We start from the raw sequence: 18,862 nt of genomic DNA on the forward strand, positions 1-18,862 counted from the left end.
GCAGAGCTCTCAGACACTGCAGGGAGAGAGGCTTAGGAGGGCTGGAGACATTGAGCAGCGTGGTCATCAGGTGCCCCTAGACCAAGGAAAGCTCCTGATATACATGGACACAGGACTGCAGGGCTGCCAGCTCTCCTGTGTTGGAAGTGGCCAGCTGAAAATCCCATCTCACACAGCTACGCTGGCTGTAGCAAGTCACAAAACGCCAAGAAGTTTGATACATAACACGACAATTCTGAAAAAATGTTGTCACAAGCTGGTGTCAAGTTGTTTTGCTCTCACAGATAAGTATTTTTGGAACTTCCCTATCACGATGTTTTATGGCTTTTATGTGCTCTATTGTTATTTTTAGTCATCTTTTCAGAGGCTACCCTTTTACCATCTCAGCTTCCCTTTCCTTCAGAGTTATAGCTGCTTAGTTAACTTAGCCAAAAAACTTATCTCAGTAAGAGTTTCTTCTAACAATAAATTAAGCTTTTTTTTTTTTTTTCCCTGGCTATTTCATTTTGCTCCTCTTTCTGTTTTCATCAAGTCCTTTCTTTTATGCAGTAAATGTTGATTCAGAGCTCCACAATATTGTAAATCGATTAAAATTCAAGTGTTTCATCATCAATTCAAGATAACGGCATCTGAAGAGGTTGTCCAGGTCACTCTTTGCTTTAACGCATGATTATTGTGTTTGGAGTCAGAGGAGGAGAAGGTTTAATTTTAAATTTCTAATCAATAGAAGATCCATAGAGTTTTTAATCATTCATTCTGCCAGTGGCTTTGCCTAAGCTATGGGATGCAATTTGTGCTCTGGTTCCTCCTGGCAGGAAACACAGCTGTGCTGCCCTGCATGGCACTGAAACGTGCCCAGGAGACATCCCCAGCCTGGATGCTCAGGGAATGGTGCAGGGCTTTGTGCTGAGCACACCTGCCTGCCTGCTCGGGTGCTGCCATTGCTTTGTGAGAGTTGTCACTGATGTCAGGAAGTCCCAGTGTGTCCATTAGTGCTTGTAGTTTTAAATGCAGTCTCTATTTTCCCTCTATTTGCAGGTGGCTATGCTCTGGTTGCCATACTGTGGTTTCATGGCTGCTAATTTTGTGTGTCGGTGTGACGGTGTCTTCATGCTCAAGCATGAACTCCTACCATTCAATAAAAATTTTTCTACACATGTTTTTCTTGAGACTGCCCCTAAAAAGCAGGGCTAGGAGCTGTCTGGTGCTACCGGTAGTAAGGGAGAAGAAATACTGTGAGCAGTGACTACATCAAGTCAGGTGTATTACAGAAGCATGAAGATGAAATCCCACCAGACCCTGAATGCTACAGAAATGTATCTAGGCAGTGATGCTAATAGCTTTATCTCCTGGTTCTATAGGATATTCACACTTTTTTCTCAAAATACATGGCACAAATCACCACTTCAGTTGCATAACAAAACCGAAGAACCGCTGCTTGTTGCTGGTTTTGAAGGTTAAGTAACCTCTATCAACATCTCTTTCCACCCTTGACTCTCTCTTCTCCATAGCTTGCTACGGAAAGAAAACAGTCTTGTTGCAATGGAAGATTGATTCTTGTGCAGCTTTTAAGATCTAGCAAAATGTGGTTTCATAACCTTTGTCAGCTAAGCTTGTGGCCTTTCCTAAAAAGACTGTTGGCTGACAAATTTATAGCAATCTGGTCTGTATATAGACTATGAATTCGGAAACTAATGGCTAAACCGTAAGGGGAAAATCTGTTCTGTTTATTGGAGAATTTACAAGTACCACCTTCCTACATATTCTGTATTTTTCCTTCTTTCTCTTTTCTTCCATTAAGTGATTCCCTATTCATAATGCTTATATTTATCTAATTCTATTAATGACTTGCAATAGGTATTACTTAAACATGTCCCAGTTTTCTTACTGCTATGGCAGACATCAGGGGGGTTTAAAAAAGTATGTCTGAATGTCATTGTTTTCTTTCCCCTTTTACCAATGATGTCTAACAGCTAAAAAGGGTCCTCTGAAAGGACCTAACTTGGGAAAAAGTGGCATCCTTAATTGTTCTGATACTCGTTGGTTACAGCAGCAATTGGTGACAAGACGCGTAGTTCTGTTGGCACGTCTTATGTGTTTGTCCTCTGCATCACAACAGTCTTTCTTTTCCTAAATGGGCCTTATTTTGGAAAAAGCTGGAAAATTGATTTTAAGTAATTTCACGGTCCTTTCAGATGATTATTATTTCCAGAACTGTGCTGTAGCTTTCTAAGATATTTTTAAGTACTCCATGTAATTATTAAACAAGCACCTGTCTCATAAACTCTGTTGTCCAAAACAATTACCAAGTCATTTCTGATCCCAAAGGATTTTTAATTTAAAATGCTGTGTGCATGATACAGACTTGTAAAATTCTCTTTTTACAATGTGGTGCTCTTTGTTCTAGGAATGTTTACAAGGATTACCGTTTCCTTGAACTAGCCTGTGACTCCCAAGAGGAGGTGGATAGCTGGAAGGCATCTCTGCTACGAGCCGGTGTCTATCCTGATAAATCCTCAGTAAGTTAAACAGCTCACTAGTTTTCCAGTAGCTGCTCTGTTTGAGTCAGAAAAACAATCATATCATCTGGGAAAACACAGTGTCTGCAGATTTCTCAAGAAATTGTAGCCTTTTCACTGAACTCTTATGTGGTAACTTTTAAATATAATGAAATACCTTAAGAACAATTTGTGTGTCAAACCTCAATATAAAAAAAATTCCAAAATGTTATTCATTGGAACTGCGTAGTAAAAGCGTTGAGCAAATCGGATTTTTCTGAGCTTCACTGTTTCTATGAATGTCTTCTAAGGTAAAGAAGTTTATTCCTGCAAGCTCTGTATTACAGAACTGACAGAGGCATTCCAGGCAATCATGTATATTTATTTTACTGATTCACTGCATGTTTTTGTGTATGAAACACATGCTAAACCTTTCCAAAGACTGTTTTACTCTGCTAATCATGTGAAGCAAATTGAACAGGAAATAGTCTTTAAAAAAAAAAAAAAAGAAAAACACAAAACCAAAAACCACCTCTATTAATTACACAGAAAAGACAGAAAGTTGGGAAATGGACTATGCCCAACTATCATTTCATATTTCTTGGATTTCGTCATTTTTGTGTTTGCTGGTTTATATAAGCCTGGGAGGAGCTGGCGCTGTTCCTGAGGCCCAGCTTCCTCAAATACCCATATAGCCGAGGCCATAGCAATATGGACTACAGCACCAGACCCAGATCTTGATGTTGAATAGCAGAGCTGCTTAAAGACCATTCAGACTCCAGCTACTCCATTTTATGGATAAGGTTTCCATTTTGAAAGGCCTTTGCTGTTCATGACAGATCTGCAGTAAACACATCTATTTCTCCAAGTTCTGGAACTCCCAGGGGATTCAATCAGTGTGTAAGGGGGGTTCCTCGTTTTTGGATTTCTTTAAAATAATTTTGAACTTTATGCTTGAGTGGTTTGAGATGAATTTTTTTCTTCAGTGTTTTTCTCTATTGCTGTTCACCTCAGCTTTAATACTGAATGAAGGTTTGAGGAGATGTATCCAGAGAGAAGGCTGACTTTAGCCAAAAATATGTCACTTGAGCTTTTGAAAGTTTCCCCAATACATGGTTCACCTTTTTTTCAGTAAGTCCACTGGGTACCTTCAGGGGAAGATCTAGTCTGGGAAATGATGTTTTGATTTTGATGGAATTTTTTCCTGTTCCTGCTTGTTTCCTATGGAAAGACTAGGTCCCTTGAGCCCAGGCTGCTGCGATGTCTTCCATCTTCTTTGTCTCTCTCTTCCTCATACTTCCCTTGTACTTGTGATACCTCTATGGTTTCCAGTATAATTCTGCAGAATTCTGCTATTTATGCACCAAAGCAACTCTCAGCTTCCTCTCTTCATACCAAGTTTTAAAGCTACCAACAAAAGCTAAATCAGAGAATCCTTGAACTACTGGCTTCTCCAGTTATTGTAGGAATGAACAGTGAGGATGATAATGATGATAATTAAATAGGTGTCCTGCTAAATTTACATTTCACCCATCAAATATTTCAGGTTTTACCTTTTTTAAATACATGAATGTATTTTTGATGACTCTTCAGTATGTTGCCTGTCCCAGTAGATCTGTTCTTAGATAAGACCATCAGAAGTCATTTTAGAAGGTTTAGTTATGAGAGGTTATCTAATTTTTTGCTAAGATCAAAATACTGCGTTTTGTTTTCCTGCTCAGGTTATGATGTCAAAAAAGCTGATTTAATCTTGTGTTCTGTGACATATTTGTCACATATTTGATGCTTTATTGATTAAAAAAAGGGCACGCTAGTTGGGTTTCTAAACTTCTGGCCTCTTGTCCCTTTCTCCCTAAAAATATTGTATACTCAAAGTAAGTTTTCTAAAGAACTCTCGTTGTTTTTTTTTTTTAAAGTTAGTTTGTCAAAGCACTCTTAGATACAAGACGAAAGACTTCTTTGAAAGACAAAAGCAGGGGGTAGTCAGAATTCAGTTCTTCTCTGAGCCAGAGTTATCTTTACATCAGAAAAAGAGTGACTAGCATTGTTCCAAAACCCTATAGTTTGAAATGCATCCAGTAGTCTTTTAAGCTGTGCAGGAAAGATACCTCATCCTGCTCCAGTCTGGCAAAGTATTTTGTTCCTACAGGACTCTAGGTCCAAACGCACGCTGAAAGTCTGCTCTTAACATTTTGAGTTTTGTAAAGCAAAAGCTGCAAGGCCCGGGGTACCTTGGAAACATCATCCAAACTTTTCATTAAAATCATATGCCTGCTCCTCAGTTCCACATCTTCCCCTGACGATATAAAATAGTTTTAGAGACACTGTCCTGGTTTCAGTTAGCACAGAATTAATTTTCTTCCTAGTAGCTGGTGGAATGCTGTGTTTTGGCTTAGAATGAGAAGAGTGCTGATAACACCCCGATGCTTTAATTGTTGCAGAGCAGTGCTTATACTAAGCCAAGGACATCTCAGCCTTTGCTCTGTCCTGCCAACGGGCAGGCTGGGGGGTGCAGTAAGAGCTGGGAGGGGACAGACCCAGGACAGGTGACCCAAACTAGCCAAAGGGGTATTCCATACCATCTGACGTCATGCTAAACAATATATAGGGGTGGCTAGCCGGGGGGAGGGGGCCGGACTGCTCGGGGTTAGGCTGGGCATCGGTCAGCGGGTGGTGAGCAATTGCATTGTGCATCACTTGTTTGTACATACTATTATTACTTTCGTATTATCCCCATTGTATCATCATTATTATTATTGTTATTATTATTTTTGTTATTTTTTTTTCCTGTCTTATTAAACTGTCTTTATCTCAACTCACGGGCTTCACTTTCCATTTCTCTCCCCCGTCCCAGAGAGGGAGGGGGGAGGGTGAGCGAACGGCTGCGTGGTGTTTAGCTGCCGGTCGGGTTAAACCACGACAGTCTTTTTGGCGCCCAACGTGGGGCCCGAAAGGTTGAGATAACGGCAGATCTGATCAGAGTGTGTTAAACTAAAATTGGTGTAAGGATTAGACCTGCTTAATAGTCACTTGTCATGATGCTGATTGCTTTAATCACAACTCTGCTGCGCCTGTTTTCCAAATTGAGTATTATAGTACATTATTTTCCGTATTTGCTCTCTGTAGTGTTGTTTCTCCTCTCCGGGCCCTGGTTTCAGACCATTATGGTACTAAGTGTTATAGCAATGGCTTATGAGACGATAAGATATCTGGTCATGACTCTAACTTGGTATTTATACTCAGTAACATCGTGGACTCTGTACTTTGGAAACAGCATCTTGGGAACTATTAGCAATTATACCTATTGTTTTTCTCCATTAGAGAGTCAATCTGTGGAGGGGAAAGGGGAGGATATTTTTCCTTACTTGCTTACTCTCCCTTTCTCCTTCACCACCCCTGTATCCTCCTGGGTCACTCTGCCTTCCTCCTTCACCACCCTCTTATCCCCTGAGCTTGTTACAATAACTCTCCAAGATATTGAATATTTCTGGAATACTCAGAATACCATAGTCTTGTTGTTCTGCCTCATGAATGCACTTCAGATTCTGCTTAAAGTTAAACAACTACTTATGAAGCTCATCCGGAGATCTGCCCGGAGGCAGTATAGTTGTGGGTGGCAGGGAGTATGGGTGGATATGGGCAGGCATCTAGAGCAGTTGGCACCCCCAGTGTGTTGGAAATTCACCCCTGAACAATGGCAAAATCCTCAAAAACTGGCAGAATGCTTGAAAAAAAGGTGTAATGATTCTGGCAGTTCCAAAGTAACACAAATCATTGTAACGTGCTGGGGCCTGGCTCATGCCTATCGAGCTGCCATTGATACTGCTGTCAACTTAGTGACAGACCCTGCGGCCACTCCAAACCCTGTGACAGATCCAACGGCCACTGTGACCCCTACGGTGGATTCTGCAGCCGCTCCAGTCCCAGCTCCTGCAGCCGCTCCAGTCCCAGCTCCTGCAGCCGCTCCAGTCCCAGCTCCTGCAGCCGCTCCAGTCCCAGTTCCTGCAGTCGCTCCAGTTCCAGCTCCTGCAGCCGCTCCAGTCCCAGCTCCTGCAGCCGCTCCAGTCCCAGCTCCTGCAGCCGCTCCAGCTCCAGCTCCTGCAGCCGCTCCAGTCCCAGCTCCTGCAGCCGCTCCAGTCCCAGCTCCTGCAGCTGCTCCAGTCCCAGTTCCTGCAGTCGCTCCAGTTCCAGCTCCGGCCGCTACTCCAGTCCCAGTTCCTGCAACTGCTCCAGCTCCAGCTCCTGAAGCCGCTCCAGCTCCAGCTCCTGCAGCTGCTCCAGTCCCAGTTCCTGCAGTCGCTCCAGTTCCAGCTCCGGCCGCTACTCCAGTCCCAGTTCCTGCAACTGCTCCAGTCCCAGCTTCTGAAGCCGCTCCAGCTCCAGCTCCTGAAGCCGCTCCAGCTCCAGCTCCTACTGCTGCTCCAGTCCCAGCTCCTGCAACTGCTCCAGCTCCAGCTCCAGCTCCTGTAGCCGCTACAGCTCCGGTTCCTGCAACTGCTCCAGCTCCTGTAGCCGCTCCAGCTCCTGTGGCCGTGTCAGAGAAACGAGCTGTAGCAGTGCAAGTTGACCCTGCAGAGGGCATTCCAACCCCTGTGGCAGACCCTGTAACAAAGTCAGAGAAACGAGCAGTAGCAGTGCAAGCTGCCCCTGTAGAGAAGGTGAAAATATGGTACAGAAATTCAAGTCGTTTAGAACGCAGAGAGTCTTCTGCCAATCCAGGTAAGGCTTCTGCCAAAACTAAGTATAGAGATGACGAAGATGATGACGACGCTGGGCCGTCAAGGATTCAGGAGGAGGAAGATGAGGATGCCGAAAGAGCAACAGTAACTACCCGAAGCCTAAACGAGCGCGAGCTACGAGATGTGCGAAAAGATTTTGGTCGCTGTATAGGTGAGCAGCTTGTCACCTGGCTGCTCCGGTGCTGGGACTCTGGAGCCAATTGTGTGGAATTAGACGGCAGGGAAGCCAAGCGGCTGGGATCCCTTGCTCGAGACGCCGGCATTGACAAAGCAATTGCAGATGGAGCACGACCCACCAGCCTCTGGAGGCGTCTCCTCTCAGCTGTGAGGGAAAGGTATCCCTTCAAGGAAGATATTTTATGTCTACCAGGCAAGTGGACCACTATGGAGAAGGGAATCCAGTACCTGAGGGAATTAGCCGTACGGGAAGTGATTTATGAGGATCCAGACCTCAATCAAACATCCACAGATCCAGATGAAGTCAAGTGTACACGACCCATGTGGCGGAAGTTTGTACGGAGTGCACCATCATCATATGCCAGCTCATTGGCAATAATGGCCTGGAAAGAGGATGAGGAACCCACAGTGGGTGAAGCGGCTAAACAACTCCGGCAGTACGAAGAAAGTCTCTCCTCTTCCTTACAGGCCTGCGTCTCAGCTGTGGAGAAACTTTCTGAAAAGGTTCACCAACTTGAAGAGAATCTATTGTCCTCCCCACCTGAACCAACCAGTGCCCACCGACCAAAGGAGAACACTTGGGAGAAACTTTCTGAAAAGGTTCACCAACTTGAAGAGAGATTATTCTCCTTCGCACCTGTACAAAGCAGTGTCTCAGCTGTCAGGGGTAGGCGTTCACCCACACAAGGAAGACGATATGGTGGGTACTCACCCCGTGCCACCCTGTGGTTTTACTTACGAGACCATGGAGAGGACATGAGAAAGTGGGATGGAAAATCTACCGCGACCCTAGAGGCACGGGTACGTGAGTTGCAAAAGAAAACAATCAGGAAAAAGGGATTCTCCGAAAAGTTTGCTGCTCCAACTTCCAGCAGACAGTCCTTCAAACACAGAAACGAGGAAGATTCTGACCAGGATTAGGGGGGCCCTGCCTCCAGCCAGGGGGAGGAAAGGGACAATCGAGTTTATTGGACTGTGTGGATTCGATGGCCTGGCACATCACGCGCACAGAAGTATAAGGCTTTAGTAGACACCGGTGCACAATGTACTATAATGCCATCGAGCTATAAAGGACCAGAGCCCATCTATATTTGTGGAGTGACAGGGGGATCTCAGCAGTTGACTGTATTGGAGGCTGAAGTGAGTCTGACTGGGAATGAGTGGGAAAAGCACCGCATTGTGACTGGTCCGGATGCTCCATGTATCCTTGGCATAGACTATCTTAGAAGAGGATACTGCAAGGACCCAAAAGGGTTCCGGTGGGCTTTTGGTATTGCTGCCTTAGAGACAGAGGGCATTAAACAATTATCTACCTTGCCTGGTCTCTCAGAGGACCCCTCTGTTGTGGGGTTGCTGAGGGTCGAAGAACAGCAAGTGCCAATTGCTACCACAACTGTGCACCGGCGGCAATATCGCACCAACCGAGACTCCCTGATTCCCATCCATAAGCTAATTCGTCAATTGGAGAGCCAAGGAGTGATCAGCAAGACTCATTCACCTTTCAATAGTCCCATATGGCCAGTGCGAAAGTCTAATGGCGAGTGGAGACTAACAGTGGACTATCGCGGCTTGAACGAAGTCACGCCACCACTGAGTGCTGCAGTGCCGGACATGCTGGAACTTCAGTATGAACTTGAATCGAAGGCAGCCAAGTGGTACGCCACAATTGATATCGCTAATGCATTTTTCTCCATCCCTCTAGCAGCAGAGTGCAGGCCACAATTTGCCTTCACTTGGAGGGGAGTCCAATATACTTGGAATAGGCTGCCCCAGGGGTGGAAACACAGCCCTACCATTTGCCATGGGCTGATCCAGTCTGCACTAGAGCAGGGGGAAGCTCCTGAACACCTGCAGTACATCGATGACATTATTGTGTGGGGTGACACAGCGGAGGAAGTTTTCGAGAAAGGGAAGAAAATAGTCCAAATCCTTCTGAAAGCCGGTTTTGCCATAAAACAAAATAAAGTCAAAGGACCTGCACGGGAGATCCAGTTTTTAGGAATAAAATGGCAAGATGGACGTCGTCAAATCCCAATGGATGTGATCAACAAAATAACAGCTATGTCTCCACCAACTAACAAAAAAGAAACACAGACTTTCCTAGGTGTTGTGGGGTTTTGGAGAATGCACATCCCAAATTACAGTCTGATTGTAAACCCACTCTACCAAGTAACTCGCAAGAAGAATGAGTTTGAATGGGGCCCTGAACAACGACAAGCCTTTGAACAAATCAAGCAGGAAATAGTCCATGCAGTAGCCCTTGGGCCAGTTCGAACAGGACCAGATGTAAAGAATGTGCTCTACACTGCAGCCGGGGAGAACGGCCCCACCTGGAGCCTCTGGCAGAAAGAACCTGGGGAAACTCGAGGTCGGCCTCTGGGGTTTTGGAGTCGGGGATACAGAGGATCTGAGGCCCGCTATACTCCAACTGAAAAGGAGATATTGGCAGCATATGAAGGAGTTCGATCTGCTTCGGAGGTGGTCGGTACTGAAGCGCAGCTCCTCCTAGCACCCCGATTGCCGGTACTAGGCTGGATGTTCAAGGGAAGGGTCCCCTCTACGCATCATGCAACTGATGCTACATGGAGCAAGTGGGTTGCACTGATTACTCAGCGGGCTCGAATAGGAAACCCCAGTCGCCCAGGAATATTGGAAGTGATCATGGACTGGCCAGAAGGCAAATACTTTGGGATATCATCAGAGGAGGAGGTGGGTCGTGCTGAAGAAGCCCCACTGTACAACCAGTTGCCAGAGAATGAAAAGAAATATGCCCTGTTCACTGATGGGTCCTGTCGTATTGTGGGGAAGCATCGGAGATGGAAGGCTGCTGTATGGAGTCCTACGCGACGAGTTGCAGAAGCTGCTGAGGGAGAAGGTGAATCGAGTCAGTTTGCAGAAGTGAAAGCCATTCAGCTGGCTTTAGACATTGCTGAACGAGAAAAATGGCCAGTTCTCTATCTCTACACCGATTCATGGATGGTAGCAAATGCCCTGTGGGGATGGTTACAGCAATGGAAGCAAAACAACTGGCAGCGTAGGGGCAAACCTATCTGGGCTGCTGCATTGTGGCAAGATATTGCTGCTCGGGTAGAGAACCTGGCTGTGAAAGTACGCCACGTAGATGCTCATGTGCCCAAGAATCGGGCTACTGAAGAACATCAAAACAACCAGCAGGTGGATCAGGCTGCTAAGATTGAAGTAGCTCAGGTGGACCTGGATTGGCAGCATAAAGGTGAATTATTTATAGCCCGATGGGCCCATGACACCTCAGGCCATCAAGGTAGAGATGCAACATACAGATGGGCTCGTGATCGAGGGGTGGACTTGACCATGGACGCTATAGCACAGGTTATTCATGACTGTGAAACATGTGCTGCAATCAAGCAAGCCAAACGGTCAAAGCCTCTTTGGTATGGAGGACGATGGCTGAAATATAAATATGGAGAGGCCTGGCAGATTGATTACATCACACTCCCTCAAACTCGCAATGGCAAGCGCCACGTACTTACAATGGTGGAAGCAACCACCGGATGGCTGGAAACATATCCTGTGCCTCATGCTACCGCCCGGAACACCATCCTGGGCCTTGAAAAGCAAGTCCTATGGCGACATGGCACCCCAGAAAGAATAGAATCAGATAATGGGACTCACTTCCGAAACAACCTTATAGACACTTGGGCCAAAGAACATGGTATTGAATGGGTGTATCACATCCCCTATCATGCACCAGCCTCCGGGAAAGTTGAACGATACAATGGCCTGTTAAAGACTACCTTGAAAGCAATGGGCGCTGGGACGTTCAAAAACTGGGATACGCATTTGGCAAAGGCCACCTGGTTAGTCAATACTAGGGGATCTACCAACCGAGCTGGACCTGCCCAATCAAACCTGTTACGTACTGTAGATGGGGATAAAGTTCCTGTAGTGCATGTAAAAAATATGCTGGGTAAAACAGTCTGGGCTACTCCTGCCTCAGGAAAAGGCAAACCTATTCGTGGAATTGTTTTCGCTCAGGGACCTGGATATACTTGGTGGGTGATGCAAAAGAACGGAGAGGTCCGGTGTGTACCTCAAGGAGATTTAATACTGGGTGAGAATAGCCCATGAACTGAATTGCACCATGTTAAATAGTATATTATACTGTATGTTATCACTACCATGATTACTATAGGTGACTAATTAGAATGTATGGAAAAGAGTGTAACCTGAGCATGACATAAATGGTATGGAATAAGGGGTGGATAGATGTCCTGGTTTCAGTTAGCACAGAATTAATTTTCTTCCTAGTAGCTGGTGGAATGCTGTGTTTTGGCTTAGAATGAGAAGAGTGCTGATAACACCCCGATGCTTTAATTGTTGCAGAGCAGTGCTTATACTAAGCCAAGGACATCTCAGCCTTTGCTCTGTCCTGCCAACGGGCAGGCTGGGGGGTGCAGTAAGAGCTGGGAGGGGACAGACCCAGGACAGGTGACCCAAACTAGCCAAAGGGGTATTCCATACCATCTGACGTCATGCTAAACAATATATAGGGGTGGCTAGCCGGGGGGAGGGGGCCGGACTGCTCGGGGTTAGGCTGGGCATCGGTCAGCGGGTGGTGAGCAATTGCATTGTGCATCACTTGTTTGTACATACTATTATTACTTTCGTATTATCCCCATTGTATCATCATTATTATTATTGTTATTATTATTTTTGTTATTTTTTTTTCCTGTCTTATTAAACTGTCTTTATCTCAACTCACGGGCTTCACTTTCCATTTCTCTCCCCCGTCCCAGAGAGGGAGGGGGGAGGGTGAGCGAACGGCTGCGTGGTGTTTAGCTGCCGGTCGGGTTAAACCACGACAGACACCCACCAGTCTTATATTCTCCTTCGAAGATTTAGAGACCCCGTTTTCATCTAAGAGGCGCTGCCAGGAAATGGCAGCAACTTGTGTTTGCTGCAGTCCTTCCCCGCAGCTTTGCAATCCCAGCGTTAAAAACGCGCGGAGGGACCCCAGCCCCGTCCCGGCTGACCTCCTGGCTCTTTTTCCCGTGTGAGTTACAGCTGGTAACTCCGACTATCCAAGGCTTTGGCACCCGAAGTAGAAAAATTGCTGCTTAGAAATGAAAAAGAGATTAATAGTGCTGTAAACCTGGAGGACTGCAGTGGCGAAGCTGGCCTGCTTTCTGTAACTGCCAGAGCAGCGTGCACAGCCCCGGAGCCTGAAGGGAAGCTGTGTGCTTTCATTAACAGCTCCGCCGCTCGTGTGCAGGAGCGCCGATAGAAAACCCGACGCGCTCGCCCCTAGTTGGGTTCCTTCTGCAGTGGCAGGAAAAGTAGGAATTTGTCACCAAATTAGAGAGATTTGTTCTGAATTCTCACCAGGAAGAAATCTCTCAGCTAAGAATATTCATTTTCCTCTTGTTTTTCTAGTAGTGCTACTTAAAAGTGTCTGATGACAGTGGTAATGGGGCTCAGGCCATGCTGCCACTAATAGGAATTCCCCAGTACTAATGTGATGCTGTAAGCTAAGTCTAAGATTGACTTTTATTTTCTCTTTGTGCCTAAACAAAACTCATTAAAATATTAAAAATTAAAGGCAAGTATTACCCCATTCCCCCATTTCCTTGCTTCCTTCTGCCTGCCTTCCTTGCCCTTCTACACACAGAGACGCATGCTCACACTCATGTGCTGCACTCCTATGTTCACTCTCTTGTGAACTCATCTTTAATCACCCCTCCAAGTTTCTCTGTGAGCCCCCGAATTCTTTTGCACTTTGCCAAGTCACCACTTTCCCCCAGGAGATTTGCTTTTGTCAGGACGTGGGCTTTGACAGCCACCCGGATAGCAATGAATCAGTGTTTTTATTTTTCCAAGCCATATGCAAGTCAGCTTGCTTGATATAAATCACACTGTGGCCAATTCACTTTGAAACGGGATATCCATTTACCAGCTGACTTTACTGCTGGCTTTCTCTATGGATGCATCCAAACCTCCTTTTTGAAAAAATGACTACAACTTTGTGACTAACCTTTCCAGACTGTATTTCTCAACTGTAGGCTGGTGTTTGTTTTGGCTGACTTCCCACTGTATAATATACACTGTTCGTGCCAGCTCATGGCAAAGCTCACAATTAAAAATTAAAAAAAAAAAGGCACAGATGTTCGTCGTAACTTGTAACTTGTTCTGCACACTCTACCTTGCTAGCACTATCCGTTCTTTTCCCCTTTTTCCCTAATTTCACCTCCTCCTTACTTTCACTGCTCATCTAAACATACAACATTTGCTTTTTAAAAAGCTTTGGATCGGGAAACTTTCCATTCATTGGCGTGTCATAGGGAGTAGCTGTCGTGAAAGGGTAAGCAGACACGTTTAGGGGGTTGCTTTGCGTACTGGAAGTTCAGCATTACCAGTGCACGAAAATCCTGCTGGCTTTGGTCCCATCCCTAGATCATTTCAGGCCTTGTTTTCCTCTCCCTTGTATTAGTGTCCACCGACTTCCCTGGAGCTGCTCCTGATTTACACTGGAGGAAGCAAAAGTGGAATCAGAATGTTTGTGTAGAGAGGAAATTTTGAAAAACAGTGTGAATTTACAGCTTCGCTGAGCATTTTAAATCCTTTGCAAATGTCCTGCGCTCCCTGGAAGCTGTCTAACGACAGGATTCAGCAAATGTTCTTTGAGTCAGTTCATTTGGTTTGAGCCATTTCCAGAACTGTGCGAGTTCGACTGAATGTATGTAAAATAAATGTATCTAATATTTCTTTTTTTTTTTTTTTCCCTCTTTCCTCCTTGCTGCATCCTGCAAAGGGGAACAACAGAGTAAGTTCTTTGTCCTTTTACAAAATCCTTTTGTATCCTATCTCAAGGGTTTTGCCATAAAAATCAGTTTATCTTTTGTTTCACACAACTGTTGCCTGCGTACTCTTAAGAGCAAACTCCTGTTAGAAATGTGGGTACAAAAGTGTCTATTAATAGAGCTTCATTTTAATTTTGGGGGAAGGAGATGTGTTAAATGGTGCTGAGTGTTGTTTTCGAAGGCATTTCAGTAAGAACAGTACTATAAAACAGTATTGGGACCAAAGATTATGAAGGTATAGTAATAAAGACCTTCTGAGGAAAGGTTGCTACAGTCTGATGAAACTCATTACAGCTGGATTTTTTGACCATACATCAAAGCTTGTATTAATGGGCAGTTATAAAAACCCAGCACTAAAGTCTTAAATAACAGATTTGCTGGCGTTGTTGGCTAAGCTGAACTAGATCAGTGTACTGGCTTTGAAGGTGCCTTAAAATGGATGGAGGAGGGTGGGGTCAACATTTGACTTGGCTTCTAGACCCTTGATGTGTTCCAGCTGGACAGCAGCAGAAGGGTGTGGGGTGTGGAGAGGGAGAGCTGAAATATGCATGGTAGGTTTTTTGAAACTAAGCAGCACATAAAAAGACAGTTTTGCTGATGTTGATCTGATAAACTAATAATCAAGCAGTTCCCAGGGTTTGTACGTTTTGTGCCATTTTTACTTGAGTGTAAGAATGGAAATTTCACATCTCACACTTTGGAATATGCGGCAGAGAGAGTTTGTCATACCACGGAAAGAAGTTACACAGCTTTTGTGCTTTTTTTTTCTTTCCTGTTTTGGTTTATTAACCCTTAGGAGGATGTGGCTGGAGCATCAGAAGATGCTTTGTAGCAAAAGCTGAAGCTAGCCCCTGAAATATTGTCTGTGGTATCTTGTTGTGAGCTTGTAGCATTTCTCAGGTATTTGGGGAAGACCCAGGTGGGTTTTAAAAGCTCTGAAGGTCTGAGAATTTGTCTGGTTTGAATTTTTGTGTTTTAACCACTTTTTGACTGCTGCTGTCTCCATGGTAACTGGGCTTGGAAGCACCAAAAATCTGCGTTTTGTTGGCCGGCCTGCCTGAGAAAAGGGGCTTTTGGTGTTGGGTGGGGAGAGCTTAGGAGAAGTGGAGCGTTGATGGCGTGGAGAGAGAGACTTCAGGTAGCAAGTGGTGTGAAATACCAAGGTAATGTTTGTAATGTTTCTTTATGGTAAAGCTGACTTAAGGCTTTGCTGCTGCAATGGATGCTGAGCTGATCTCCTGATGAGAGATGTTAGGCTGTGCGTGCTCTGTCACGGGGCACCAGACATCTCCTGGGGCTGGCAGAAACTAAACCTGGAAGCCAAGACTCAGGTGGACAACCTCTGTTCACCAGAGACCTCAGCTATGGGGTGCTCCAGGGAGGTCAGGACAAGGAGCATCTGATCTGGAGTTAATTGGTAGCAAAAGGCAAAATACATATATACAAGTGTAGGAGAAACCTCTGAGATTTGAGGTGTGGTGGAGCTGTTTGCTCTCCTTTTGCTCTGAGCATTTCTTGCTGTGGGCTCACAAATGTTCCCTCTCTGGGCTGGGCTGTCAGCCAGAAGGTAACTCCAAAGCAAATCTCCATGAAAGCCATCCTGATCTTTCTTTCGGACCAAGATCCTTGTGGGGGATCATTGTATCCTCATCTGTGTCCCCTCCTTTCTTTCACACAAGTCGTTCATGCTCATTTCTGGAGTTTACGTATCCCAGTTAGGTGGGTAAAATTAAAGGCAGCTGCCTGTGAGGACTCAAATCCCAAAGACACCTTCAGACTTCTTCTGAGACTAGTTGCATGGAAAATGAAATGGGTAAATCTGAGAGGTGGTAAAAGAGTTTGAAGAGGGATTGGGAGAAGAGAGGAGCGGCAGGTTGTGGATCATGGTGGTTCTCAAAGCTGCATCATCTTTCCTTGCTGTCCTGGTGCAGATGAACTGGGCACCTAGCAAGGCTTTAACCCTCCTACTCCTGTTACCTGGTGTGGCATTCATGCTGGGTCATGTCATACGTAAAGGTCTCATGGTGCTGCTTTTGCGCCTCTGCCTTTAGCTTTGCCTCTTAGATTCGCAAAAGTAAAAATAAACATTGGAGTAACAAGTTCCTAAGAAAAAGCAGGGGGAGGGAAGAGAAGAGGGTTTATAGTCATCGGTGGACTACTAATCATTTTTATTTTTACTTTTTATTGTTGCAGTCATTAACGTAAGTGAGATTTCTCACATGGTTAAAAATAAATACATCTTCAAAAGCGTTGTTGGATCGGATCTGTAGAAGGGGTCGCTTGGAATGAGGTAATGGAGACCTACCTCATTCAGCAAGCACATGTTGGCAAGCCACGGCTCGCTAGCGTTTAAACTGAACTCTGCTCCGCAGTCCTGCGCAGAGGCGGGACAGGCAGAGCGCCGGGCAGAGCCCTGAGAAGCTGTTTGTAGTTCAGTCCAGATGCTGAAGATGCTGAGTGTCTTTATCTTTGCGAATTTGCTTCCTCCCCTGTGCATTTTCATCACCTTAATTTAAAAACAAAAGCCACCAGCCCTCCAGAGCCTGCTGTTTAAAAACATCAACAAAACCTACAACATTCTCATAAAGGTAATGAACATTTACATGATGAACATTTGAACATTTACAGATTGCAAGGTTAACCAGATGCTGTGTCCTCCTGAAATTTTGATTTACCACTTAAGTCCCTAGGATTTGGAATCAACAACCACAAGATAAACAAAACCCCAAGGTGACACATTTTAATATAAAGAGTTCACCTTTCTTTTAGCATCCTTGAAACCTGTATTATCACTTCTGCTCAATATAAAGGATCCAGCTCTTCAATGCTGAGGTCAATCTTGAGAAAATTTAACTTAAAAATTGAAAAATCTGATTAAAGTGTATTTTTCGGATCAAAGACTTCAAAATTTTGCTAATTATTTTGAATTACTGTGCTTGCTGATACCCTTTACAAAGCATGTAGAACCGAAGTATCCATATAACATATCTGCATCTTGCCTAGTAGAGTTGTCACAGTGTGGATAACACCCAGCACATGAGCGTTCATCTAATATGAAGTCATTATAGTTTAGATTGAAATTTCTCCCGAGAAAAACAGAATTCCCTTTGAAAAGAGAAGGAAAGTACTCTCCCTGCCAGGTCAGTTTTCATGTTATTGCTTAAAATCCTTCTTGGTGACGTATTAATTGCTTAGTTTCAAGTCTCTTTTTTTCCTTTTTTTTTTTTTTTTTTTTTTTGGGGGGGGTGGGGGTGGGGATATAAGGGTAGTGGGGGCAGTTTTGCAGAACCAGATTCCAAATCGGCTACTTCATTAAGAAGACCAGATGTCCTACTCTCTCTTGAGACATTCCTGGAAAATGGGAACTGAGACCGAGTGAAGAAGTCAGGGCACTCGTTCTGCCGAAGCGTATGACAGCAGCGCTCTCAGCTCATCTGTTTCGTGCTTGGCTATTGACATGTACACTCAGGTTCTGTGCCAGAAGCCACGCATATCTTTGCGTCGTAGTAGGGCTGCGATGCTCGCTTGCTTTTTCAAACCCAGCCGTGTTTCTGAAGGGGCTTCAATTACCTGGTAGACACGCGCTCAGACTCAGCCAGCTGCTGGCTGCGGTGATGTTCTCCGAGCGTCCCAGCCAGATGCAAACTGAAAGTCGCTGCTTCTGCTCGGAAACTCCCGACGCCGCTCTGCAAGTTCAGGTCCTCAAGTGGAGAAAGTAAAAACTCAGTTACGTTTGTTATACACCAGTAAGTTGAGCAGCAAATTGTGCTGATGTGCCAGAGGATAAAGTGGTGCACGCAGAAGTCTAAACCGTGCATTGACTGCTTTTTAATTCAATATACACATAGATGTATTTTGGGAAAGAAAGGCTTTAAATTCTAGGAAAAGAAGAATCCCCTTCAGCTACGACTAAAATTGGCCTCAGGCCAAGTCGGTTTAAAAATAACTCTTAAATGAAGGAGTGTTAAAATATTTCTTAAGTGGGAGAAATGCCATAATTTTATAGACAGCGTTTCGGTCGCTGCTTCAGACAGACGAGCTGAATTTTATAGTGATGTCACGGTGTAAGGGAGCAGAGCAAGGGAGCGTGTGTGCATGCGCACCACCGCTGGGTCAGCGGCAGTCCAAACTACGGGGAGGAAAGGAAATGGCAGGCTGTTTTTCACTGCCTTTCTTGCTGCCTTACGTTTTCAAGGAAGTGAAAACACGTCTCAAATAAAAACAGCTTTCTTGTTCTTCGCACTATTTACAAGTTGAAACAAAAAGCTAGATGCAGCCTTGTTCCCCCCAAACCAGAGCAGCCCTCTTTTATATTCTTGTAGGGTAAAAGAATTGCTGGCACGAGAGAGTTAAAAATGTACAGGGGAAAAAGAGATTCATAGGATTGCATCAGTTGCACAGACTGTAACGAGATGCAGGCTTGCTAACTGAAGGATTTCAAAACCAGCCCCAGCAAAGCTGGTAACTGCCTCTATCAGGGGTCGGGCGTTCAATAGCTGTCACAGAGTTTTACATTTCTCCTATTAAATGGACCTGCTGACATTAAGCAAGCTCCAGGAAATTTAGAAATGAGCAAACAGTTTTTTTTATTTCTGTAATGTATTCATGGTGG

The 18,862-nt window shown here is 44.9% G+C and overlaps 1 protein-coding gene across 4 annotated transcripts in view; it reads left to right on the plus strand.

The window, feature by feature from the left end:
• The window catches only part of DNM3 (dynamin 3), a gene marked incomplete at its 5' end in the record, with an annotated part of 185,864 nt that overhangs the window by 119,995 nt on the left and 47,007 nt on the right, over positions 1-18,862 (plus strand). For 3 of the 4 annotated variants that reach the window (XM_084291313.1, XM_084291311.1, XM_084291314.1), the window contains one exon: positions 2,408-2,519. In XM_084291313.1, the coding sequence (XP_084147439.1) occupies positions 2,408-2,519 (112 nt within the window). Of the gene's footprint in view, positions 1-2,407; positions 2,520-14,201; positions 14,214-18,862 lie in introns of all 4 variants that reach the window. The other variant, XM_084291312.1, reaches the window with a different exon arrangement.

This window comes from Netta rufina (genome assembly GCF_964035555.1).
Source record: "Netta rufina genome assembly, chromosome: 8".
Taxonomy (NCBI): Eukaryota; Metazoa; Chordata; class Aves; order Anseriformes; family Anatidae; genus Netta; species Netta rufina.